Below are 26,451 nucleotides of genomic sequence, written 5' to 3'. Positions count from 1 at the left end.
GTACTGCGACACTCCCTGAGTAATAAGTATCTCTGGGAGTGACCTGCCGGGCTAAAGGCAGAAGGATGCCAGCATGACTCAGGAATGAGACGTGGCGGGTTGACATTTCAGTTTTACCTTCTGTAGGTGTCGTCCCCCCACTCCTTATTCCGACATCTGGAGTTGATCGAGCGGTCACTTCCTAGTGCTTTTAACCACCCCCGCATCTTAAAGGGGGTCGACAGCTGTTAAAACACCTGAGCATGCTTGCCGGAGACCCCTTCCTCTCCTACCTCCCCGCAGAGGTGCACACATTACATGCTGGTGCAGAGAAAAAGGGCCACATGCTAACTCAGGTGGCCTGGCAACCTGACACCACTGGGGTTCAGGAGTCTAGACTAAAGTTCTGGCCTAATTTTCAGGGCATTTGAGGGTCTGCTGGGATTACAGCCCTACAGGCCTCTCTCTACAGCAGGGAACTGCCGTCTAGGGTAGATTGTATCAGCAATTTAGGTCTTGTCGGCGGGTGATCTTTAAGGTTGCGGGACAAGCTGGGGTTCAGACAGCTGTAGCCCTTTTGATCTTCCAGTCTCCCACTGTAGCAGTCCAAAGATAGCTGTCACTCACATTCACCTAAAAATAGTATATCTGGAAAACAATATGCATCAAAGACACCTTGCGCTGTAGAATGCGTTCACAATTGTGTGACCAGCTAAATTACAGAAGGCTCTTCGGATTCAAAGGGTGTTTTTAGTGTGAGAACAAAACAATGGCTCAGTGCTGAGGTGATTCAAAAAGTAGTTCATGACCTAGCATTTATTTCTGCTGCGACTCAATGTAACAGAATCAGTGTTAGCCTCTAGCATCCCTTGGGAGAGGGCATTATGGCTGCTGTATTGTTGGCTAACCTCTTGCCAACTGTGCAGGGAACAAAAGGCCGAGCGTTTATTACCAGACCCTGCTGTGTTAAAGGAAGCCCAGACCAGCCCTCCTTTCCTGGGGATGGCCTTCTTTTGGCTGTGCTTTCATCAAGCAAATGTAGCTCTTGCTAATAACCAGGTAGATAGCGAGTTCTCAAGAACAATGTGTCATTTTGAGATTGGTGCGAATTGGATTACTGCTTAAAATGTGTAAATAATCACAGTGAGGAGGCATGTCAGTTTGTGATATGAGCAGTTCTATATTTTTGTATTCTCAGGTTATCTTATATTTCATTGTTTTTCTGAGAATTATGTTGTAATTGCTTGATATTTGAAAATAATTTCTGTGAATTAACATTTAACAGTGTGTTTTCTTATTTGGCATCACATATGAATTATAAAAAATAAAAATAAATAGAGAGAGAGAGAGAGACTTTCCATAACATCTTGGGTTTTTCTTTCCAAATGAGTCCTTTTAGATTTTCACAGAAAAATCAGCTTCCGTATTTCAGCACAGTCATATGATAAAACAGGAAGTGGCAAAGAAAACAACTGTGGTAGGCTAATTATTGCTAAAAATGGCTGATTCGATGACTTCTGCTTAATACAATAAGTTGCTTTCTCGCATATCTGCTTCAATTTTACATTTAGCATAGTGTATTTGTTGGTTAAGTGTGTTCTTGTCGTACCTAAGCTCTTCATTGTGTTCTACATGTTCCAAAGAATGACATGTTTATACAAAGTTGGACACAAAATGTCAGCTCTGCGCCAAGAGGTGCACTTGCTTAGTTATCCCTGTCCATCCCTGGCTGCTAGAGCACATTTTTGGCGCTCGCCCATGAAATCATCTCCACCTGGATGTTGTAGGCCAGAGTCCAAACACAATAAGGAAATAAAATACGAGTGTGAAAAGCTAGCAAGAATGGCTCTTTCCCCACTGGGACCCGCTGCACTCCACAATGCACTTCGATGACAGGAAAAGTTTATGGCGATTTGTTGAATCAAAAGGAGGATGGGGGAAAATGCTATGAGCATGAGCTGTCACATTCCGCACCCATGATGGAGGCATGCGTATTTTTTCACTAGCTTAGTCCAGCTGCTACATGCTAGCCTGAGAACTAATCGTCAATGTTGGCCACTGGCCCACATGGAGAAAATTTGGGTTGTTGTTAAGTGGGAGTGAGAGTTATTTCCACTGAGATTGATCATTATTGTATGACTGAGGGAACAGTTGTGTGGGCCATCTCAAAAGAGTATTTTAGCCGACTCTTCAGTGTTTTCATTAGAGTTATGACCCACTGTAAATTTTGATAAATATTTTACTGTGCAGCCAACTCTTCTCTTTTAATCTATGTTCTCGTTGTCATGGGATAGATTAGTTAGTTAGTCTTGCCCAATTGGCTTTTTAAGGCTGTATTGAACTTTTGGGATTGCACAGAGGCAGTGGGTACGGTTGGAGCTAATGCTGCTGTTGTGCAGTTTCCAGGACATATTCGATAATATTTGACCAAAATGAATTTAAATATTAAACTTTTAAGGAGTGTTAAGTGTTAAAACTGTTTCTCGTTCTTATATTGTTTTTTTAAACTCTAAGGTGGACAGTTTACAGTTATTGTGCTGCTTGCAAAATATGATTTGCCAACGAAGCAACAGAATTTAATGGTCCCGTTAAATGCATGAGGGTGTGGAACAGGAAAAATGTATATTTTTTCTTTTGAGGGGGGAGTAATGAAGACCAAATGACTACTCAGAAATCATTTATTAGATTTTTTTTAACCTTCATCCTACCGATTCACTTGGGTGGAAAGTTTTGCCCTGGGGAGCCCGTGGCTGTCAGTTCCTCTTACCTCAGACAACCATCGCCATCGACAGTGTCGAATAGGAACAGTGGGACAAATTACCCGCACTGTGCCCAGGGGGCAGGTGGCTTTTAGGGGTCGTTTTCTCAGGTCACATGTAGGAGACGTACATCTGTCACTGTGAAGGTAGCACTGGGGGACACACGGCTTGCCGTTCCCTGATGTGTAAATTGATTCAAATTGACAGACGGTGGTACCTTTTGCTTCGTTACTCCCTGTGCCCTCTTTAATCGGGGGACAGGATCACAAAGCAGGGTTTGTTAGGGTAGACCTTAGATTCTAGACCTTTGTCCACTTATCAACATGACAAATCATCTGTGTAGAGCTAGACGAAGTATAATGCAGTTCCATTGAGGAGCCATTTATTTGCCGTTTTTCAACAATTGAATTAATTCCCCCATAGGACCTTTTGCATTATCTTTCTGGTACAGAGTAGTCAGACATGTATGGGTTGGATTCAGGTTGCTGAGGACAACAGGAAGATATTTGCAAAGTAAAAAAAAAAGTGTTAAATAAGTGTGAAAATAATCATCCTTTAAAAAAGACTTGTATTTAGCTCTGTTTCCCATATCTGTAAGCTCAAGGACAGATGTGAGGAGACCAGTATCAGAATTTATGATTCACTGGTCTAAACAAACTTGTTATCTTCATTTGTCATTCACTTTCATTTGTAGTTCATCTTATCTCAAGCAAACACTGAGATGGCTCTAATTAGGAGTTTTTGTTGTGGCCACTTATTTATTTGTAGCATGACTAACAGTCTAATATTTGATTTTAATTCATTATATATTAATATCATATATATATTTTTATACCAGTGTTTTAGTTTATTATAAATTACATTTATCTATGTTTTACTATTACTATTAAAGAGAATCAAAGACTTTCTGGATAATTATGCTTACTCTTCTCAAACCTTCTCAAACCCTCCATGTTCAAAATTTCATCTTGTTTAGGAAACAATATACCTATATCACTGTTTAATATCATATTATACAAATTTGACATGTGACACATTTGACACATTTTGGTGATGCAGGAGAATCTTTAGTTATGGTTTCACCACCATCAGCTGGCTTGTAGAGTGGCAATGTACTATAAATGGCCTTTAAGGGACTGACCCATTTAAAATGCAAGTGTGTAGCTCAGCATACAGCAGTAGTCAAAAATCATGGCTAGGGGTCAGATTTGCATGGTGGATGGCTGCGTGCTATTGGTGGACGGCGATCTGGGTTGTTGAGCAGCGCTGGCCAATCAGCAGAGGTCTGCTGAGTTATATAGTTTCACTACTGCAAAAGTTTGTCACAGGAAATTAAAAGATAGGTCGAAGGGCATGCCAAAAGTGTCTACAAATTGCAATTTGAGAAAAAGATGTTTGACATTGATAGATGTTTGAACGTGTGCAAGATTGAAACCTACCAACGACGTGCGTGTGTGTGTGTGTGCTGTACTGGTATGCGATCATTTCATCCAGTGACTTTCACGAATATTCATGAGGCTCTGGTGATATCTGTAGTGTTATTCATCATAGAATAACTGCATAAATTCTATTCGGTGAGAGAACCCAAGATGCCCCACACATTTAATCTCAGATATTATACTGCTTCCTTGAACAACACTCTTGCTGGAATATCCACGGCAAAAAGCTTTTGCAACAATTTGTTTTTCTAATTTATATTGCGGCACTATCACACACACTCACACACACACACACACACACACACACACACACAAAGCTCCATGTCAAACTCCCCTCCGGTTACACTAGTCAAAATCTGGAAAAATAGGAAAGAACATACCAAACAATATTATCATAGAAACGTCTATCCATTTATATTTCCTAACTTTTTAAACATGCTGAGATGTGAAGTCTGTGCTCAGAAACGTAGATCCAAAAATGAACTCCACTAGCAGGGCATGCTTCTGTGCCAGCACGCATAAATTACATCACATACAAACCAGTTAATATTTCACAGGGGAATGAAAAAACCCCCAGAACAATTCTATGCCCTGGACCAATGCAAGCCTATTGCAGAGATTACAATACATAGTAAGGTCTGAATTGTGTTAGATGTGAAACAAAGGGTTCCCTGCAGTCAGCCTCTCAGAGGTGAAAGGTCAGCCCAGCACATCTGACATACTGCACATTTAAGATGTGTGGGCCAGGGAGCCTTGAGGTACTATTTGCCACCTGGCAAAGATCAAGTTGTAGTGCTTTGTTTGTGTGTGCGTGTGTGAATGTGTGTTTTGAGGGCACCTACATTTTTTTTTATTTTTTGGTAAAATTTTAATCAGGAACTATGATATAGCAACAGAGTAAAATAATACTGCGCACTGTTTGCCTGTGCAGTCATTATTAAATGATGTATGGAGAAAGTGAAGCTGGTGTATTTTTGATTTGATCTGAAACATTAGGAATTAAACATGCTTTCTTTTGTCAAAAAGGGTTGAACATTTCCAGAGAGCACTCCCACCTAGGTCAATAAATAATTCAGGCTTTTTGGAAGTAGGCCTTGCGTCCCCTCGAGAGGCTAGCGGGCTGCTGAAGCCGGAATGGCTTCATCATTTCTAACATTTACACGGGCATACTGTATGCTGTTAGACTGGAGCTCATCTTCTCTGAGGCAACTTTTCAGGTCTGAAGAACATCTAGATTTTCGAAAAGGCGCGAGGTGATTCCCCAAAGTGGGTTTTCTTGCAAATGAATGTGTTATAAAATGTGTAATAGTAGAATTAGTTACAGTTAGGAAGAAAAGGGAGAATACCGTTCACAAACACACACACACGCTCGCGCGGACACACACCCACATACTTACTTACACACACATACACACACACACACACGCACACACACACACACAGAGCAGTTCATATCTTTATGTGTTAGGGTCTTATCAGAGACAAACAGCTACAGAGCTTTCTTTCTCCCTCTCTTTTGAGAAACGACACTCTGTTGCAGCAACATTACCGGTATGATGAGATGAAGAGTTTTGTTTTTTCTCCTTTTCTGTTTTGCTCACCTTAACCAACCCAATATATGTGTACTAATATTTAAGGATAGTTCACCCAAAATAAAAATATTCAGTCATAGATTACTCCCTGTCATGTTTATTTTTTTCAAACGTTCTTTCTTACTTTCTTCTGTGAATCATGAGGAAGTAATGAATGTCCAAGCTTGTTTCTTTTCTTCATACAATAAAAGTGAATAGGGACTGTTGTCAAACTCCAAAAAAACAACTTTAATATGTATAACATTATATGGTTTTGAAAGAAATGTAAGAAATTTACAGATTTTTATTTTTTTTTAAACTTGCCAAGTCAGAGGATATGTGAACCAGCAGTGCTTATTGATCAGCGATAGCTAAGTTTAATTTTAATTATTATTATTTTTTATTCATTCATTCATTCATTCATTCATTCGTTCGTTCGTTCTACCACAACCCAGATGAAATGTATGCATTTTGCCCAAAGTAAATATTTCCAGTGAATAACAACTTATGTTTTGGTCAGTTCCCTACACTACAATAATGTATGGTTTAAAGGACTTGTTGCATGATTTTTAATAGACTACTTTCATGATGTTTTTAGGATGTGTTCTTTCTTTATTTCTTTCTTCTTAGTCCCCATTTACTTAAATTTTTATAGAACAGAGCAGCCTGGACATTCTGCAAGATACCTTAATTTGTGTTCCACGGAAGAAAGAAAGACATGCACATGTTGACAAAATTGTTTTATTTTTGGGTGAAGCCTTAATTTAATATTAATATTAGAATATACATGTTAACAAGTCTGCGGTGTGTAAGAGTTAATATATATATATATATATATATATATATTTTTAGACACATTTTTTTTTTGGAAACCATAATAAATATTTTAAGTATTCTTCATAAATAGAAAGCTCAAAAGAACTAGAATTTGAAATAAAAATCTTTTGTAACAATGAAAAGTTTTTACTGTAAGTTTTTATAAATTTAATGTGCCTTTGATAAATAAAAGTATATATATATATATATATATATATATATATATATATATATATATATAACTTACTGACTACAAAATTGAACAGTAGTGCACATGTAGTAGCACTAACACATGTAGTTTGCATGAGATGTGTACAGCTCATATTGCAGTTTGTTTTAATTAATATTGTGTTTAGAAGTTCAGAAAAGGATATGAAACTAAATTCTAGGGGTATGACACACTGATATAACAACTCGGACATTAATTGGCTGTAGATTCTCTTCTTCATTTGAAAGGAAGTTGAGCTCAATCAAGTGACACAGCCTCCCGGTCAGATGTTCGCTTCTTTCTCAGTGCGATCCATGGTAACACAAAATATTTGGTAAACAGGCAGAGGACCCAAGGAAAATATGTGTGTAGCCGTGTGTGCGTGTGTGTGTGTGTGTGTGTGTGTGTGTTTGTGTGTGTGTGTGTGAGGGTAGCTCGCATGAGCGGCCTGTATATCACATGCTTTGTGATACTCTATCTGAGTTCAAATGAAGCTTACAGTGACTCACAATCTCACCAGGTTGTTTACGCCAAGAAACGTTTAGACAATGCTACAAAAACTGAAGTCCATTGCATGTGCAAAAGAGGTTCAGCTGCCATTTCGGTTAATGTCTGCTCAGCGCCCATCTCAAGGTGCTAAAGGCTGATTAAGTTCCTTCTATAAGCGCCTCTGGCTCAATTGCTGGGCCCCAGTGATCACACCTCTGAAAGTGGAACTTGCCACCCTTACCAGGTCACACCTTATCCCCTCATGACTGATAAGAGCAGCACAAGGGCAGGAAAGAGCTCATGTTAGCAAATATGTGACAAACAAAACAGCAATAGGTTTTTTTTTGTTTGTTTTTTTGTTTTGTTTTTTGCCGCCAAGTCACCGTGACATTCGGTGTACCAAAGAAAGATGTGGTTTCAAAGAAACCAAAGAAAACGTGCAAACATGTTCTATTTATCAGTTCGTACTTAAGAGGTGTCAAGAAAAAAGGGAAGCGAATAAATTCTTTATTTTTCATTCATAATGCCTCGAAATATTGTTTAAATGGAGCTCAAAGAGTTAACTGTTTTATAAGAGCTCAGAAAACGAGAAGCCATCCATGGGAGAATGTGACCTACGGTCCTTCACCCTTGTTTAAATAACAGGTTTTGAGACCGTGGAGGTTTTTCTTGGCACCTGTTGAAGTCAAAACTCCCCAAAACAGACAGTTTCACAGGCTTTTGTATTTTAAGAAAACATGTATTTTTGGCCACTGTCTTGCTCTGGTTTCCATGGAACTCTGGGAGAAGGTCAGAAATCAGCTTTCTTTTGAGGTGACCATGCAAAGATCGTGTTATTTATTGATATATTTATGTAGACATTTTTAACTGAAAGGTTTGAGCTGTATTGCATTTTTAAAGGCACGGTTGTATTACCCAACAGCTAAAATCAACAATGACAGAGCCAGCGTTGAAAGTTTATGAACATAATAGGGATAATTATACAGCAGAGTTGTGGTGAATGAAAAAGAACAATAAACATTGGGGTGTGAAATTAGAAATCTGTCTTATAGGGCAGTTATATGGTCCATTTTAGTGTGTATAGGTTTCAACACAAAACTACCTGATGCTTTTTTTGTTTTAAAGAAAACAATGAGTTTAATGGTGATATCCATATGGCTTAAAATGAGAGACTGTCTTGTAAAACGAGAACCTACTATTTGTAGACTATTGTCGATATAATTGCAATAATTTGGTTAATATTTTACAGCACACTCCACTGTTTTTGATGGTTCCTCCTGATGGCCATTATCAAGAGGGATTTGGTCACAAATCAGCTGCATTGAGCTGCATACACTCTTAAAGTGACTGTCCAGGGTACAGTAACTCTAATGTCAATAATTCCGCCTGTTTGTAAATGGCCTCGGCTAGCTTTATTAGCCCAACGCTTTGCCACTCCCTGTGTTAAATCATAGATGATTCCCTAAGAAAGCGGCAAACCCTGGCTGCTCAGGAGTTAACGTGGGTCTTTCCTGTTCTGTGAAAGCCCTGCGGTCCTCAGCATTACGAATGATGTGGCTTCTGAGAGCCTTAACACAGTCGACGGAATGAATACAACTTCCGTTTTAGACGATAATATGATCCGCGTGTGCTCCCTGGAGGTGTCATCAAGGGGAAAGACGAATCCTCCTCGCTGAACAGAGGAAGTGAAGGGAACAATGGCCCCCTCAATATTTACTGGTTCTCCACTCTAAGCTTGCCTTATAATCGCCTGAGCCAAGGAGATGTTTATGGCTTCCCCCTGGACTATTTGTATGTACGCTTGTGTGTGTGTGTGTGTGTGTGTGTGTGAGAGAAAGAGAGAGAGCTTACCCAAAGGAGTGGTTACAGAGGCAGGCTGTAGCTTTAAGCTTTGCAGTACCTTTTGATTCCTGTAATCGGCATTCTAATTATCCACTTGAGCTAATTAGCACCTTGCTTTACCCCAGGTGTGTTACTGTAAACATCATCAAAGTAGCTCACTTTCACACTCTTTGATGTGCTCGTAATCCAGCACCTCCTCCCAGAAAACCAGATCAGGGCATCTTCATGCCCTGCGTGTTTTTCAAGGTAACCAAATAATGTTGTTGTTTTATAAATCATTATAAATATATTTAAATATAAATTTTGTATCTAAAATCATTTAGTATTTTTTTTTTTTATTATTATTATTTATATAAAATCTCCATCTTTTAGGTTTAGATTTCAGTTTAAAAATAGTCCTAAATAAATTTAGATTATATAACTTTTTAATTTAATTATTTGTAATTGAATGTGTGTGTGTGTGTGTGTGTGTATATATATATATATATATATATATATATATATATATATATATATATATATATATATATATATATATATATAATTACATACACACACACACACACACACACACACACACAACAAACAGAGAAACACACACACATAAATAATATAAATTTGGAATATTTTTTAGACACAATTATTCAATTATTTTAATAATTTATTACAATTAGTAATTAATCATTAAATTATTTTAATAATTTATTCAATTATTTCAGCTACATATAATTAATATATTTTAATTGTTATATTGTATAAGTTTGCATGTAAATATTATTTTATATTTGCTTTTTATATTTTAATATTTCTTATAGTTTTTATTTAATTTCATGTTTATATTTTTACTATATCAATATAGTATTTATGTGTTTCTTATGTATATAAATTAATTTGGTGCAGTTTTTTAAATGCTCAAGCCAATATGAGTCACTGATCAATGCTATTGTCAGCATTGTGGATATTGTAGTTCATTCATTCAGCTCTCACCTCTATCTCTATTCTGACAATACAGAAGGGCCAAATATGGGTCCCTGGTGCATCCCATGGGTCACTGACCTTTGATGGTAGTTATGGGGAAAGGGCATGGAAAAGGTTTCAGGGGAGTCAAAGATTGACCACATAAAGGGCCGAATCCTTCCCTTGTGTGGTACCTGCTGGGGAAGCTATTCAGGTGACCGAACTCCTCACACAAGTGTGTACGTGTCCATTAGGATGTGTGTGCGGGAGGGGGTGCTGAACAGATGTGTTTTACTCCCTTATTAACATCAGAAAGAACGGCTCTGATTGAAGGTCCTGGACCAAGGGGGCTCTATTTCTCATTGGATGTGGACTGTCCCCATTCACTCACACTAACACACACTCACACACACTGACCTCTTTAAAAGGCTCCCACCTACACTGCCAGCTGGCAACTGGTGATTTTTTGCTGTGGTCTCCACAGTCCACACCACAGATCCGTGCACATGAGCTTTCCGAACACCTCAGTCGCACACACCCATAAACATATGTTGGCAGGCGCACACAGGCACGCACTTGCCACAAATGGACTTCCCACTGTAGCGTTTCTGTGGGGTCAAACGATCTGTTTGAATCCATTTCGAAATGGGAAATAAGCTCTGAGATATTACATATCAGCCTCAACATAAATTGAAACACCTTTTTGGATTGAATACCTTGGAAATCCCTGCTAACTATTAACTAGTTGAGAATACGGCACCCACAATTGGCAACAAAGTACTTAAGCGGCGAGTCGCACTGCGATTCAGGTTTTGCCCGGCTCGTTTTCGAGTCAAAGGAATAAGGCTTACTGTAATCTGTACTGGCAGCGCTGTATGTTATTATTGTGTCCTAATTAATCTTACAGGAGGTGTAATTCAACTTCAGATTAGGCCCGCACCTCACACAGATTAATTAATGTCTCTAATCAGCAACAGCAAAATTAATTTTGCCCTGATTACGCACGTTTGAATTTGCATGTGCTTAAAGTAGGCTCTTTATTTCATTATGATATTGAGCGCAGAATCTCTCACACACACACACACACACACACACAAAACAGGTTAGGATGTCGTAAACGGACATGCACTAGTACACACAACTGGATGAGGGCATAATCTGTGTTATTCACTCGTGTTTTGGCACACACAGCACACGAGGCGCATGTACACACACGCTTGCGGCGGTAGCCAGGAGCTGTTTGCAGTAGAGTGTTATTGATGGGGCTGTGGGAGTGATGGAGAGAGAGATGCTAAAGAACAACGCAGCAGATGCGCTGACAGTTGTTCACAGGCAACCTTGTGCATGTTTAATACCACCCCAGCTGATCCTGGGTCTGCTGAACACAGGAGAGCACAGCTTCCATCCAGCGTGCATGTGTGTTTGACAAAGCCATCTTTGCCTCCGCAGCAGCACATATGAGCGGCCCGTTATATGATACGGAAAGATATGGGGAGGGAAATCGCATTCAGCTTAGCTAGAGGTGGGTGACATGGTGTGGTAATGCATGGTCTTCTTAGACATATTTCAGTGAAATTTCAACTGAAGTCACTTTCAAACTTTTCTGTTGGTCAGTGTAACCAGCCTAAACCAGTTAAATCTTAAGCCCTCACGCTAAATTCCCAATCGTGTGGATTCATATTGAAATTGAGAATTTGTAGAACAACGGTATATGTGACCACACCTTTAGGCTTGAGTTAATCTCTCTGAATCAAACATATAACTCTCTATCCATAATTGAAGCATTTACCAACCCAAAGAATGTGAGTGATTTTTAAGGAATTGTTAAAAGCGAATGGTTTCCCATGCAGGCAGCACTTGTGAAAGTACAGTTAGCGGTCATATGCTGTGAACATTTGCCAAGACACACTGAAGAACGTCCAAAAAAGAAGAAGTTTTGAGAAGGCTGGAAATCAAACCATGTATCGCTAAATTCTCTGAGGGTTTCTTATGATAAGGTAGAGATAGTTTGCTTTTGTGGTGCCAGTGAAAGAGTGCTTGTTTTCTTTTTTATTTCTTCACAAATGAAGCGTACCATAAAATGGCGGAGAGTAGAAGAAGGAAGTGTGGGAAGGTTGTGGGCAGGATGGATGGATAGATAGATAGGGCCACTCCTTACATGAATATTTCATTAGCAACCTGTCTGGTGGTCTGGAGCCTTCATTTAAAGCCCCCCTTTGAGGTCTTATTTTTTGCTCCATCTGGACCTGTTAGCTTTCAGAAACCCAACAAGCACCTCTGGCAATGCCACTGAGGAGTCTTAGCAGAACCCAAGCTGTTTCCTTTTAATTTCGCCTTTTGTCTGTTAGTAAACAGGTATTATGGAAAGATCATTGCGTTCCATTAAATCAGCCTTAAATAAAAGTAACCAAAAGACTGGAATCATTTTTTTAGAAGTGGAGAATTTGGAAGCTGTTTCAGACAGCTCAATAGGACTTACATTAATGGCCTTTGAGGAGATCCAGTATTGTTTACAACAGGGATGGGCAACTTCGGTCCTGGAGGGCCACTGTCCTGCAGAGTTTAGCTCCAACCCTAATCAAACACACCTGCTTGTAGCTTTCTACTGATTTTGAAGACCTTGATTAGCTGGTTCAGGTGTGTTTGATTAGGGTTGGAGCTAAACTCTGCAGGACAGTGGCCCTCCAGGACCGAAGTTGCCCATCCCTGGTTTACAACATAAGTGTATGCTTTAAAATAATAGTGCACCCAAAAATTACAATTCTGTCATCATTTATGCACTCATATCTTTTGTGGAACATAAACAAAAATATATTGTGAGGATTTTTTTTTGTTTTTGTTTGCTTGTTTGTTTTTGATTTGTCCATATAATGGAAGTTAATGGTTCCCAATATTCTTCAAAATATCTTCTTTTGTGCTCCACAGAAGAAAGTCATACAAGTTTGGAACGTTGTGAGGGTGAGTAAATGATGGCAAAATTTTCACATTTTGAGTGAACTATGACTTTAAATAATAAAAACAAGCATTTTAAATGTTTGTTGAGTGCTCTGCTTTCTTACTAGAGAAACAAACAAAAAAAGGCAAAAACATTGCTTATGTAACAAAACAAAAAAAACACGACGTAAGGTGTCTCATTGGTTTTTCTCAGAAAGAGAACCTGGTGTTGTTTTGCTTGTGAAACTGTTTGAACAGCCAGTGACCGATGGGCCAATCGCATGCTGAGAGCCACCGAGCATCTGCCGGGAGATTTGCATATTAATTGACCCATATTAACTTCCAAAAAAAATTGATAGACTCCGAACTCGGCCAACAAATTCATCTGCCTATGCTTCTAAGCCCTCACCTGCCGATTTTATGGTAGAGTATCACGGTACAAAGACGTCGTGCTCAAAGGAAAGAAAACCTAAAATTGCAGGTTTTGTTAGCGTGTGTAATTTGCGTCGTCTCTTTTCAGCTCTCTCAGCCTGAGGCGGTTTGGGCTTTTTATGGTTGTTCTTTTCTCCCAGAGTGCAACCTGACTGATAGTTCGCCTGAGATAGAGGTTGACTTCTTTATCTTCCTCTGCACAGCATATTGTGTTCTCCTCTCCTCCTGTCTTTTCTCCTCCTCAGGGTAGCCCAGTGAGCTATTGTGTGTCTCCAGCTCTACGAACTTACACACACACACACACACACACACACAGGCACTCTGAGGCTGGTAGAGGCCCAGAACAGTTGTCGAGAGAGAGAGGGGTAACATGTGCATGGGGTGGGCACAGATGGTGGGTCTGCGTGGGGGAGGAAGGGGGAAAGGTGGGCCGTCTGGCGGCATGAGCAAGCCTCAGAGAGCTCTCTCTCTCTCTTTCTCTCGCTTCCTCTCCTCCCCTTCTCTCCTTCTTGCCTGTTGCGTTGGGTCCTATAGTAGACAAATGGGAGTTTAATTCAATTAGGGCCAGGCTACTGTTGCCGCTTCACGGCAGGGTCTGTGGAGCACCGCCACCCATTTACAGATGGGTGCAAGCTAGATAAGTGCACGCACACACACGCTGTCCCTCTCTCGCTCTCCTTTTTCACACTCACAAATATTGGCAAGTACTGAAATACTTAAATACAAGGAAAACAAAGGCCACCACAGTACACAGACAGACACACACACCCTCTCCAGGTTTGCAGTAATGGTTCACGCATTGCTGAGTTTTCACTGAGGATCACGGCGGCACAAAAGCGGCCCCTCTCTTCCTGGGCCCTTTGTTCCCTCAGCACCAGTGTGACCTCTCCGGCTGCCTGGCCTTAAAACAAACACAGAGAGTCTCCTCTCCCATCACACACACCGTAAACAAGAGCACTTTCACTGGCCGTTATCTACATTCTAACCCCACAAGAAAAAATAGACCCAATCCAGACGCTATCTGTCAGGTTCAAGGCCTTCGATGATATAAACAGCCTTGAGTGGGAGTCACAGATTCATTGTTGAAAAGTGTGGAGTTAGTACAGAACTAATTTTAAAGGTCCTATCATCATCAGAATTACAGTTTCGTTTTTTTTTTTTTTTGGTGTGCGTGTTAACTTTAAGGCTATGTATAAAACTCCACTTTCACTTACAGCAGATGTATGCATCTGCAATTTTTTTTATTTTCCTTCTCATAAAATTGACCAAACATACTGATAACTCATCCTGCACAGTTATTTTATTTTATTTTTTATTTATTTATTTTTTTTAATGGAATGTGCTTCTCCTGCCAAAACTTCCTTTTTAAACAGGCACGTTGACACAGTTTTCTGAGAATGCTTAAAGCTATATATAGAATTACATGTCTTATTATTATGTAAAACAGGTGAAAATCATATAATTTCCTGTCAGATTACTTTACATTTGAAAAAAATATATATATTCTTTTAATACATTATTTACCCATTTATTGTTTATCATACAGCTTCTTCAGCATATACATTACCTCTGTGCACTTTTCTGAGGCATGAAACAGGTAAAAGTTTGCCCTCCCAGTCCTTTTTGCGCATGAATGGAAGATGGCTGATTTGATTTACATGGATCATTTCCAGGCTATAGCCACTAGGCAGCGACCTCCTTTCAACTGTTTGAAGCCTTACCTAGTCGCCCCCTCCCTCACTGCTCACTCAGGTGATGCGCACCGCACAGGAGAGAGAGAGAGAGAACAGAGCAGTTATTTTCCACCGTCTGTTCTGCCGGGTGTCATTACCGTGGCAGAGAGGCACCTGGGAAAGACCTGCGGCAGGCTGTCTGATTCTCGACATGGATGTGGAATACGCGCTCACCTTTCTGTTTCAGCCGCTAGGAATAGACGGAAAGGAGATGAAAGGAAGGAGAAAAGATGGATAGCAGGCGGATTACCTGTGATCAGGGAATGTTGAAAAGGTGTGTGAGCCAGCGGAGGTGTCGTTCAGTCCAGATGGATGCGATTGTTGTGCGTTTGGCGCAGCAGAAACCTTTCTGTCTGAAATAATTGAAAGCTTGAATCATCTTTCGCCACGTTCCAGTGAAATGGCTCCAGTGGACAGTGTGGCTTTGGGTTTGCAGGTGTCTGCAGTTTTCCCCCGAGCGCTGGGAACACACTCCGCATATGAGATGAGAGGATTGTAAGAGATTGTGACAGAGCACACATATACCTGTCTAAACAGCTAAACTGCTCAGAAGAACATGTGTATGTGTATGCGCGCACAACTCCAGGCTATGGAATGTGTGAACCTCTCCCAGTTAGCGGAGAGAGTTTTAGTTCGTCCAAACTGGACTGACACAAGGTATTGTTTCTGTAACTATGTTAAATGTTTGTTTGCTAATGTATTCCACATTTAAAGGATTCTTCCTGTCTAGCTTGTTGCTCAGTTAGGATGACTAAGGTACCATCTTGAAATGCATTATGCCTTATTCTCAAAGGACAGCTACCAGAATGATAGGTGGGGTTGCTCGAGAATACGAAACAGCACAGAGAGAGAGAGAGAGAGAGGGAGGGGAGTAAGGAGAAGTCAGGGCGAGAGAGAGAAGAGAGGTGGCCTCTTTGTCTCTAGGGTGAGCACAATGGACCGTTCACTGCAGGAATTATACGGCAGGACAGCTGCCGGAATGACATACTGAAACGGCAGCCAATAGAATTGAAATGGGGGCAGATCTACATTGGGGAAGTGCATTAAATTGGTACAGATATAAAATAAAGTTACACGTATATGTAAAATATCGGTATGCTTTAATCATACTTTTAATCATATTTTGTAGTTTTACTATAAAAATATAAAAAATTTATCTCAAAAACTAAGTCTAACTCAAAAGTTAGAACCTGCAGGAGTTCATTTCACTTTTTAAACAGTTTGAATTTAATTACTGATGAAGTGGTCTTTTTGTTTATTTTATTTTATTTTTCATTTGAATGTTTTACTCTCATAAAATTGAACATTGAAAAATTTAAAACCAAGTTACACCCTGCAGAAGTTCATTCCATTTTTTAATCAATTTGGAATTACAGATGAAAATTTAATTTTATGATCTGAAAATGCTAAAATGTGACAAGTTGATCACAAGTTAGATGAATGAAAACAAAGATCTAAGATTTTATATGAATGAAAACTTGGTCACACTTTATATTAGGTGGCCTTAACTACTATGTACTTACATCAGAAAATAAGTACAATGTACTTATTGTGGTCATATTGTATTTTAAAACACTTTTGCTGCTATTGAGGTGGGATACGGGTAAGGTTAAGGACAGGTTTGGTGGTATGTGTAGGTTTAAGGGTGGGTTAAGGTGTGAGGGATGGGTCAACAGTGTAATTATAAATGTAACTACAGAAATTAATTACAGATGTAATTACAAATAGGTATTTTTTAAAATATAAGTACAATGTAAAAACATGTATGTACACAATAAGTGCATTGTATCAAATGATTAATTTCAATGTAAGTACACAGTAGTTAAGGCCACCTAATATAAAGTGGGACCGAAAACTTTATACTGTTCTTTTAAAAAAAAACAAAAAAACAGATGAAGATCAAATGTTATGATCTGAAAATGCTAAAAATGTGGGGTAAAACAAGTTAGATGGATGAAAACAAAGATCTTATAATCTTAAAAGCATTTATACTTTTCTCTCTCTTTTTTTTTTTTTTTTACTTTTTACTCCCACGCACACAAAGCGCACAAAGCCATACAATATCTTGGTCACATCTGTCAGACCCATGTGACCTTAGAGGCAGATCATTTGATGGATTGCTTCGAGTGCCCATCACTTGCTTTTCTATCACTCTCTCTCACACACACACACACACACTAACACAAAGGCAAAGTATCTGCTTGACAGAATTCAAAACATGCATGTTCCTTTTTTCAAAATGGTTTTCAAACCTCAGCATTTTCTATTTCTATTTTTGTCATGAGAGAATCTATGCAATTACAGTAAAATTAGGACATACTTCCAGAAGAAACCATATTGACTTTCTGTAAAAAAAAAAAAAAAAAACTATCTCAAGCATCCACTCAAGTATTCAAGCTATGCCACTTGGAATGTGGATGGCTAGCATATGCTGTCGAAAAACACAAAACACAAGAACAGGAAAATGTGATGTAAAGAGTTTAGTGTTTTGTGTGGGCTTGAAGTCAAATCACTCAGCAGTTCACTATTATTAATATTCAGCCCTGACCTCTGTATTCATCCTCTTGATTCTTTTCCCAGTCCTCCCACTTCTTTCTTTTTCTTCAGAACACTCCCACCATTCAAACTCTGAATGATTGGCCACAGCTTTTTAGCTCTGATACCAAAATTCAGGGCTGCCTTTCGTACCTGCGCAAGACACAGTGAAGTGCACTTACTACGGGCTTAAAGATGGAGTAAATGGCTGTGTGAGAGCGAAAAGGGAGAGATGTGGGAGGAGAAGGGAACAGAGGCGAGAAACACGCGAGATAAAGTTGCTTTATGTCCAAGGTATACTCGGACCACACAAAGAGCCTCTCATGTCTTACTTTCAACCACTCCCTTTATGTCTCTCTTTTGCTTTCTCTTGCTCGCCTTCTCCTTTTCATTCAAGGAGGGGGGGGTCTTCACTCTCGGCCTGAAGTCGCTCCTAAATAATCCCGCTGGTCACACCTCTTAGTTAGAAAGCTTTTTGTCCCACGCCCCTCACCCGCCATACCACCTCACCCCACTCTTTGGTATTCAGCCCGGGTCAGTGCATTTCGACCATCCCCTGTACCCAAGATGGTTCCCCTTTTAATTTGCACCTGTTGCGCAGTTGTCCGGGGGAGCAAATGCAGCCCCACAGATCAGACAAAGATCATATTATGATCAGATACGTGCGGCTAATCTTCACGTCCTCTGGTGAGAGCCACCAAAGGGAAGCGGTCAGCCTTTTTTGCATGGGAACCTGTGAAAAAAAGACGTCATTGCTTTTTTTTTTTTTTGAAGTGAATGGGCTCCTAGGGAGAGATTATGGGTAGTTAAGGTACGAAGGAGGGAATGGAGCGTTCCACAGCCCAGACCATTTGACGCCAACGAACTGGGAAATAGAGCATGGATGGAAGGGAAAGTTTGTTGTTTTTCAAAACTCGGTGTTCAGGAGAGGGAGAAAATTGTCCCGAAATCAGCAATTAGGTTTTTAATCTAACCATTAGAAACTTCCCACTAGTTCTCACTGCTTTGGCAGCGTGCCTCTGAGATAAGGTGCTCAGAGAGCCTGGGGAGATGTATGCTGTATTAGGCAAGGAAAGAACTTCAAATGAACCTGAACGTTAAACTGCTGTTCCCATGATGTAAGCTTCATAGTTTATTAGACCCTCACCACCTCTCATCACCAGAGTTGTGCGGGTTTTTGGTTTGCTTCATCGTGCAATCTCTTGTTGTATATCAAGCAGCAATCTGGTCTAGTGAGGTTTCCATTATCTTGACAATTAGAAATTGTTATTTGTTACTGTTTACATGCATGCATGCATGTGTGTGTATATATATATATATATATATATATATATATATATATATATATATATATATATATATATATATATATATATATATATATACACACACACACAGTATATACACACACACACATACACATATATATATATATATATATATATACACACATATCATTTATATTTTATATTATTATAGGTTAAGAAAGGTTATCAAAACCTATTTTTTACTTTTTGTCAGGCTTTGTACATTTTACACAAATGCCTATATAGACAACTAAGAGTGCACAAACTCTTGAGATGAACTTAAACTCAAATAATAACAAGTGGATTATGTTCTGTCCTCAGTGCTGAGTTATGAAAACGTGGTGGATGCCGGTTCAGGGTCCGATGAAGAGGACAGACTCCTGGGTTCTGAGGGCGAAGGCAGTCCAGCAGGTGTGCCGAGTCTGGAGGCCTCACCCCGGGTAGCCCATGCCCTGCTCTCCTGCCGGGGGGATGAAGAAAATGAAAGCCAGGATGGGGCAGGAGCCCATGCCTGGCGCCACAGAGACCTGAATGGTTCAGGTAAGAGTGAACGCTGAGAATGTCACACTGAGAATATTTTTTTTTGTCATCAACCTTGCCTTTTTCATATTACCAGTACAGAGCAGCTTTATTTATTAAGCCAACACCTAGCAGCTGTTTGGCATTTTTGATGTAATGGCAACTTTTAGACTATTAGCTTACATTTCTACTTCGGTTTCTTACTTTTGTCACAAAGTAGGTTACACCTAATCTTCAGTGCCTCATCATTGTCTCCACACCCCTTTCTTCTGGCTTCATTTTGACTCACCCACCCAAAACCAAAAGCGATCAAGATCACAGACAAGACCCAAACTAGTGAGGCTTTAAAGACAAATTCGCTTAATTAGGATCGCAGAGCTATCATTTAGCATGAGCGTGCCATGCTGAAGACTCATTAAAGGCCTTAAATGAAATTTTTAGCATTATGATGGCCATTTACATACATAATAGGCCCACAATTCCCTGGGCCTGGCTGACAGTTACAGAGTGAAGGGAGAACTCATGCAAGTCGCCTGGTTTGAAAAAAAAGAAAAAAAAAAGAAAGAAAAAAAAAAAACCGACCCCCAGCAATCAGTCTCGGCTAATGACTAAACCATATGCATCACTTAACTTCAGAGAGTGTCACAGTCGCAGAACTAAACAGGGTCTTCAGGGATGTGTCATTCGCTTGAACAGTGTTTTGTTTAGGTGATGTTCACACCATGATATTCTAGATTAATGAACGTCATCCGAGTTTATTTGAAGGCCACGCCTCTGGCATCATAGCATTTTTTTTATTTTAGTGATTCAATATGAAGGTATGAGTCTGCTTGCTGGAAAAAAAAAAAATATATATATATATTGTAGTATATGCTAGTAAAAGCAACATCTTAAAAGAGGCTGCATGATTCATCCTGTGTGGTTCTTCCTCTTTTTTATCAGTGCGCTGTGGTTGCGAGAGAAGATGCACCTCAAGTCCCCTGTATATGTTTTTCTGAGACAGTGGGGTTCGAAAGATGACTTTTGGAAGTGCTTCTAATTTGCATTTTTCTGATTTATAAAAAAGCTATATATTTTTTTTATAAAATTTCCATTGCAAATTCATTCTACTATCAGTATTGCAATTTGATTGAAAAGCATGTATTTGTTATTATTTTTTACAAAATAACTGTTTTCTGTTTTAATATATTTGGACATGTAATTGGATGACAGTGATGACAAAGCTGAATTTTTCATTACTCCAGTCTTCAGTATCACAGGATCCTTCAGAAATCATTCTAATATACTTATTTGGTGCTCAAGAAATATTTCATATAATTATTGATGTTGAATATAGCTTAATACTGTATTTTGGTGACAATCGTGATACATTTTATTTGTATTAATAGAACGTTCAAAAATGGAAGCTGAAATATAAATCTTTTATAACATTGTAAATGTCTATCTTGTCACTTTTAATCGATTTAATGTCCTTTCTGAATCCAAGTATAAATTTCTTTAATTCTTTCACAAAATTTTAAAACTAAATTTAAATATATCTTAATATATCTAGTATTAAATATATCTTATATAAAGTGTAGTTTTACATCAGAAGTTTTCTTAGTTTTACATTTCTCACAAGTCCTAAAACTTTGTTTGTTTCCGGTTTTAAATAAATAATAATTTAAAAAAAAAATAATAATAATAATAAAAATCACATACCTTCAATGTGGTACCTGACATCTGGACCTTACTGTATTTATTACAAAAGAACATGTTGAAAAGAAATTATGCTAAGTTATTATGTTCATTATTACACTACTTCTTCCATCTCACAATGTAATGACATATATAAAAAAATCAGATGGATCTCAGTAGGATATGAATGTTCTTGTTTTGTTACACTGTATAGCAGTATCAGACAGGACTTGTACTGTAGCTCCAGTATTTGTAAGCATACTTACAGGCTCATTTGAAATTAGTCCAAGTCAAGTTGGCTACTGAAACAAAATATCATTTAATTGTTCACCTAAAGAGATATGGAACTTCTGTGTTACAGTGGCTAAAATCACACCGTTACCTCAGGGAGCCTGCAGCTACCACAAGCAGAACTGAGACTCTAATGTAGTTGCCATTTTGTCACTCGAGGAAACTGTATTTCTCTGTCATTCATACACAGTTCATTGATTTACTTGAAATTATTCTCTGATACCACTTTGGCTTCACTTCAGCGGGGTTTTTGGTGCACCACATATGATGTTCGGTCCTTCGTATGACCTTAAAATATCCCCATGCTAATACAGCTAATCGCTAACCTTCCCAAAGAAGATCAAGTCAATGTACCTCAAAGCAAAGCACAATGCTAAGAACTCAGGAGGGTATTTTCACTGGCTCCAGGCCTTGCACTTTTATCTGCACAGTGCAGAAGGAGACAATTTCATCAGGAAGGGGTTTTGCGAAGGCAAGCCCCCTATTAGCAAACGCCTTGTTTCTTTAAAACTTTTTTCAATGAAACACGTCCAAGTCTAGTAAAGCTTTTGATTCTTTAAACATCCCTTCAAGAAGCATTGCCCTCACAATGATTTCAAACTCTGCTTTGAAAGACATCTCTTAAATGTGGTGAAAAGTGAGAGAATTCGTCGACTTTCAGAAGCTCTCTCGGTTGTCATACTTAGATAATGAGGAAGGAAGTGGAAGGCAGTTTTGAAATTAAACAGTACTAATGCAGTGGAAGCATGTGTATATGTGTGTGTGTCAGGAGTCTTGAGTACCCTTGTTTTCCCCCTGCGTTGTGATGTAAGAGGTGCTGTATATCCTCCTTTTGTGGGAGAAGCTTATGATACTTGTGACTGCCGGTACGGAGTCACATGAGGGGGAGGGGGAGGAACAAACACAATAGCTGCAGTATATGAGCAAACTCCTCTCAGACCACCCTCCTCTCCTCCCTAAATACCTTGACATGATTTCCAAAGCCCCACTTACAAAGAAGTGTATCATTCTCTGAGCTGCTGTCAACGTGTTTGAGATATAACTCTTCCTGATATGTAGGGTGTTCTCTGTCTTTGTGATTTTTTTTTTTTATTTGATGTGCTGTCACGTTCATCTCCTTTATTTACAATTTAACATACATTAAACATGTTAATTAAACGTGAACTGATAATGGCAGACAATTTGCTGCTGAATTTTTGTTCTAGTTACTATGATCATTAAACAAAGTATTTTCTCTTATTACAGAGGAGCGAAAAGCGGAGTACAACTCCATGAGCCCTGACATCTCTCTCCATGGAATTGGAAATGGTACAGGTGAGATAACCTCACAGTATATTGAAATATTCATGCAAAGATACATTATAAATAACTATATTTAAAGAGTTGGGTCAATGCGGTAATCAAGACACCAAATCTTGAACATATTCATTATGAAATGTTTCTGTGTAACGGCTCGTAAACTATACGTGAATGCATGCTTGGCACACATGTGAGCATGTGAGATAATGTGTGTCTATGGGAGATGGAAAGTAAACATTTTTAAGTTGAGCACGAGTGCATGGCAAATCACATTTTGCAGCCAAATTGAGTTTAAGGGCAAAATCGAATTTGTTCAGTCATGTACTTTCAAATTGATTACAAGGAAACAATAACATTTTCATTTGCTTACCCAATTTCCAGTCATCTAAAGAAAAAGTATAATTTAGAATAGCATTTGTCATTTTATTAGTTATCTACCCACATTACCTAATTTTTTACATATATAAATGTTTACTTTTTGTAAGGTGCAGTTGTCTATTCATCCTGTCAGTATATTTAAGTAGTTCTCCATAAAGCATCCAAAAACCTATTGTTTACGAAAATCACGTTTAAAATCTTGTTCTGTGCAATTACACATAACACATGATCTATAATTAGATTATTGGGTCCAATTTTATGTATACGATGAGCAATACAAAGTGAGATCAGTTACCCTGACACGCCTAATTGCCATATAACCCAATTACCCATAATGCTGGAAATGTTTAAAGCATTTTCAAACATGCAAGAGGATGTTTAAAGACTGCTTGATGATCAAGCTGGCTCCTATTAGTCTTTGAAGTGGCCATTATGTTGTAACTTAAATAAATACTTCCACCTTGAAAGGCTTTCTAATGGTTTGGTCTCCACTACATCACACTTAAAGTGGCCAGTGTCCTAATGTTCAGCTTGGTCCTTTTCAATGACACTGAGCATCAACCACTGGATTCATTTGTGCTTTTTCTCCCCACTTCCTCTGTGCAGTTAAGAGTATTGATGCCTCTTCAGAGCTGGAAAGCTTCTTTGACAAGAGGAAACTGGATGACAGTGAGGGACATGCAGCGAGCATGGCTGAATACCTGCAGGATACCGTTATCATTTACCCAGAGGACCCAGAGGAGGGTACCCGACTGGGCACACCAGAGGCCAATGGACAAGATGAAACTGAAAATGGTAGGCATTAAACTATACATTCAAATAGGATCTCACTCGCTAAGCACCAAATGCAATTAGAAATTTGTTTAATAACTTTATTATTTTATATTCTCAAAGGGACAAGAAAATATTTTTAATAAAAAGTAACGCAAAAAAAATTTTGTGGCCTGTAAGAAATATTGTTATTTTGTTTTTGTAAATTAGGTTGTGTGGACAAAATGCATATATTTAGTTTGTAAAATATTTTTTCTAATGCTATTTGAATGATATAAATGAATAATATGTTTTGCTGTTTCTCATAACTAAATGCAGTGCTTTACCTATCGTTCTCTCATTGCCTCATATGGCAAATGTTTTTCCCACATATGCTGTTTTTTTTTTTTTTCCTTCAATCCCCCCTCCTTCACTCTGTTCAATTTTGCCCAGATCTGGCACTGAGGACGCCAGATGCCTTTGCCCAACTGTTGACCTGCCCCTACTGTGACCGGGGCTACAAGCGGCTGACCTCCCTAAAAGAGCACATCAAGTACCGACATGAGAAAAACGATGAGAGCTTCCCCTGTCCCCTGTGCAGTGACACCTTCGCCTACCGCACCCAGCTAGAGCGCCATATGGCCACACATAAGCCTGCCAGAGATCAGGTGAGATGAGGCCCACCTCAGTCCGTACCCACACTCATTACTTCCTAATGCTTATTTAGTATTATAGAAGTCTGGGTGCATTGTGAAAGATGCTGCATCTCTCATTCTTAGCCTGTTTACTTGTCCGAGGAGAACATGTTTCAGCCTGTTGATAGCTCCAGCATTGAACAAGCTCCTCCGGAAGCTCCTTAATACTTGAATCCTTCACACTGGAGCCACAGCTGTGCACTGTCATACTCCCCTGAGTGTCCACCCACAGCCGGCCATGTGTGGGCTGTTCTAGCACATTGAGTCCTATAGGCCTGCCGACTTCTCGCATCAGCTGTTGGAAAGGAGTCAACTCAAAAGATGCAGGGAAAGCTGATGTTATTTCTGCCTTTTATGCCGGTCTCAACATGAGCATGCTGTGAAAAATGCAGTGATATGGAATTATTTTGAAAAGGAAACTCTATATTGCTTTATTACTGAAGGAAAATGTCTGTTTTTGATATAGTAAAAGGGCTCTCAGTTGTTTGATAGGATTATAACAGGATATCCCGCATTTAGGCTTTCAACTTTGAACCTTAACCAGACTAGGACATGTTGGAAAAGAATTCGAAATACTTGCCTTGCACACTCATCTTACTGGCTGAATCACACTCACACATATGCAGACACGCATACACACATATGTGCACCTCTTCAGACCGAATTAAACACGTCCAGATGGCTCTTTTCCCGGTGATCTAGAGTATCCTAATCCCTAAATGACTTTAAGTGTTTGTTTATTTGCTCTAAAGAGGTATTTTCCTGAAGGCTTTGAGCATTATTCCTAGGTTCACCTTGCTAGGTTTAGTTTTACATTTTATCACGTGTATATATTTGCATACACTCATACAGAACATGGAAACCCCAATTCACATCTTAAACTGGTCTATGTGCACGAGTATGACTGAACTTTTGAAGAAAGAACTTCACAGCACTGTACATAGTGACTATTAAACGCGCACTTGTGGACACCCACACATTTTTCACAGACCTTTTGTGTCTGTGTGTGGGGTGCAGGGTGAATGCTGTTGTTTTTGTTGTGCATCTGGGACCCACATTTGAATTTCAAATGGAGGAAGAGCACCTACGTTTAACTTTGAATGGTGAATACAGATGCAGCCTACACTGTTTTAACTAAACCCAGACAACAACTGTTTAAAGTATGCAGAGAGTAGTTTAACAAATAAGGTACTAGAGATAAAAGGCACAGCCAATTCATCATGTAAACTTTATGCAGATATCCCCCCAAAAAAAAAAAAAAAAAGATTCTGAATAGCTTCAGTAACCTTGGACACACATACCTAAATACAATTCTGGTCTGTTTTCTGTGTTTATTTCAGCATCAGAATTATTTTTTTTACCCTTTTGTGACCTGTATCAATTTCTGTAATCTTTGTCTCCCTTGCAGCCTCAACTGCTAAACGAAGGGGCTGGTAACCGCAAATTCAAATGCCCAGAGTGTGGCAAAGCCTTCAAATATAAGCATCATTTGAAGGAGCACCTCCGCATTCACAGTGGTAAGTGTTTCTTTGAATAATATGTTAAGAGCCTCCTTTCATAAGTGGCTGTGAAAAGAATGCCAATAATGTATATAATCTTATATCATATGTCTCCAATTTGCCTAATGGTAATTCAGTGTGGTTTGGATAGTCTGGATAGATGATGAATATTTAAAACCATAATTATATAATTATGCAAGAATTATTTTTTATTGTAGGATCTCATCATCCTATCAATCATTAAATTGATTGATGGGATGGGGAAAGAAGTTTAAAGCAATTATAAAGTAATTTAATGGGTAAAATATGTAAAGGGACATCACTTTATTTTTGTATTTGAAT

At 38.9% G+C, this 26,451-nt stretch overlaps 1 protein-coding gene across 8 annotated transcripts in view; it reads left to right on the top strand.

Moving 5' to 3' along the window:
• zeb2a (zinc finger E-box binding homeobox 2a) overlaps positions 1-26,451 on the top strand; it is a 49,062-nt gene that overhangs the window by 16,802 nt on the left and 5,809 nt on the right. For 4 of the 8 annotated variants that reach the window (XM_079427368.1, XM_079427367.1, XM_079427369.1 and 1 more), the window contains 6 exons: positions 12,986-13,018; positions 19,323-19,541; positions 22,734-22,802; positions 23,772-23,960; positions 24,369-24,583; positions 26,019-26,127. In XM_079427368.1, coding sequence (XP_079283494.1) covers positions 12,986-13,018; positions 19,323-19,541; positions 22,734-22,802; positions 23,772-23,960; positions 24,369-24,583; positions 26,019-26,127 — 834 coding nt within the window. The remainder of the gene's footprint in view (positions 1-12,985; positions 13,019-19,322; positions 19,542-22,733; positions 22,803-23,771; positions 23,961-24,368; positions 24,584-26,018; positions 26,128-26,451) is intronic. The other 4 variants (XM_079427370.1, XM_079427366.1, XM_079427364.1 and 1 more) reach the window with 1 other exon arrangement.

The sequence above is a fragment of the Barbus barbus genome (genome assembly GCF_936440315.1).
Source record: "Barbus barbus genome assembly, chromosome: 10".
NCBI classification, from domain to species: domain Eukaryota; kingdom Metazoa; phylum Chordata; class Actinopteri; order Cypriniformes; family Cyprinidae; genus Barbus; species Barbus barbus.
Note: the sequence above shows the minus strand (reverse complement) of the source record. Positions and strands in the feature narration are given on the sequence as shown.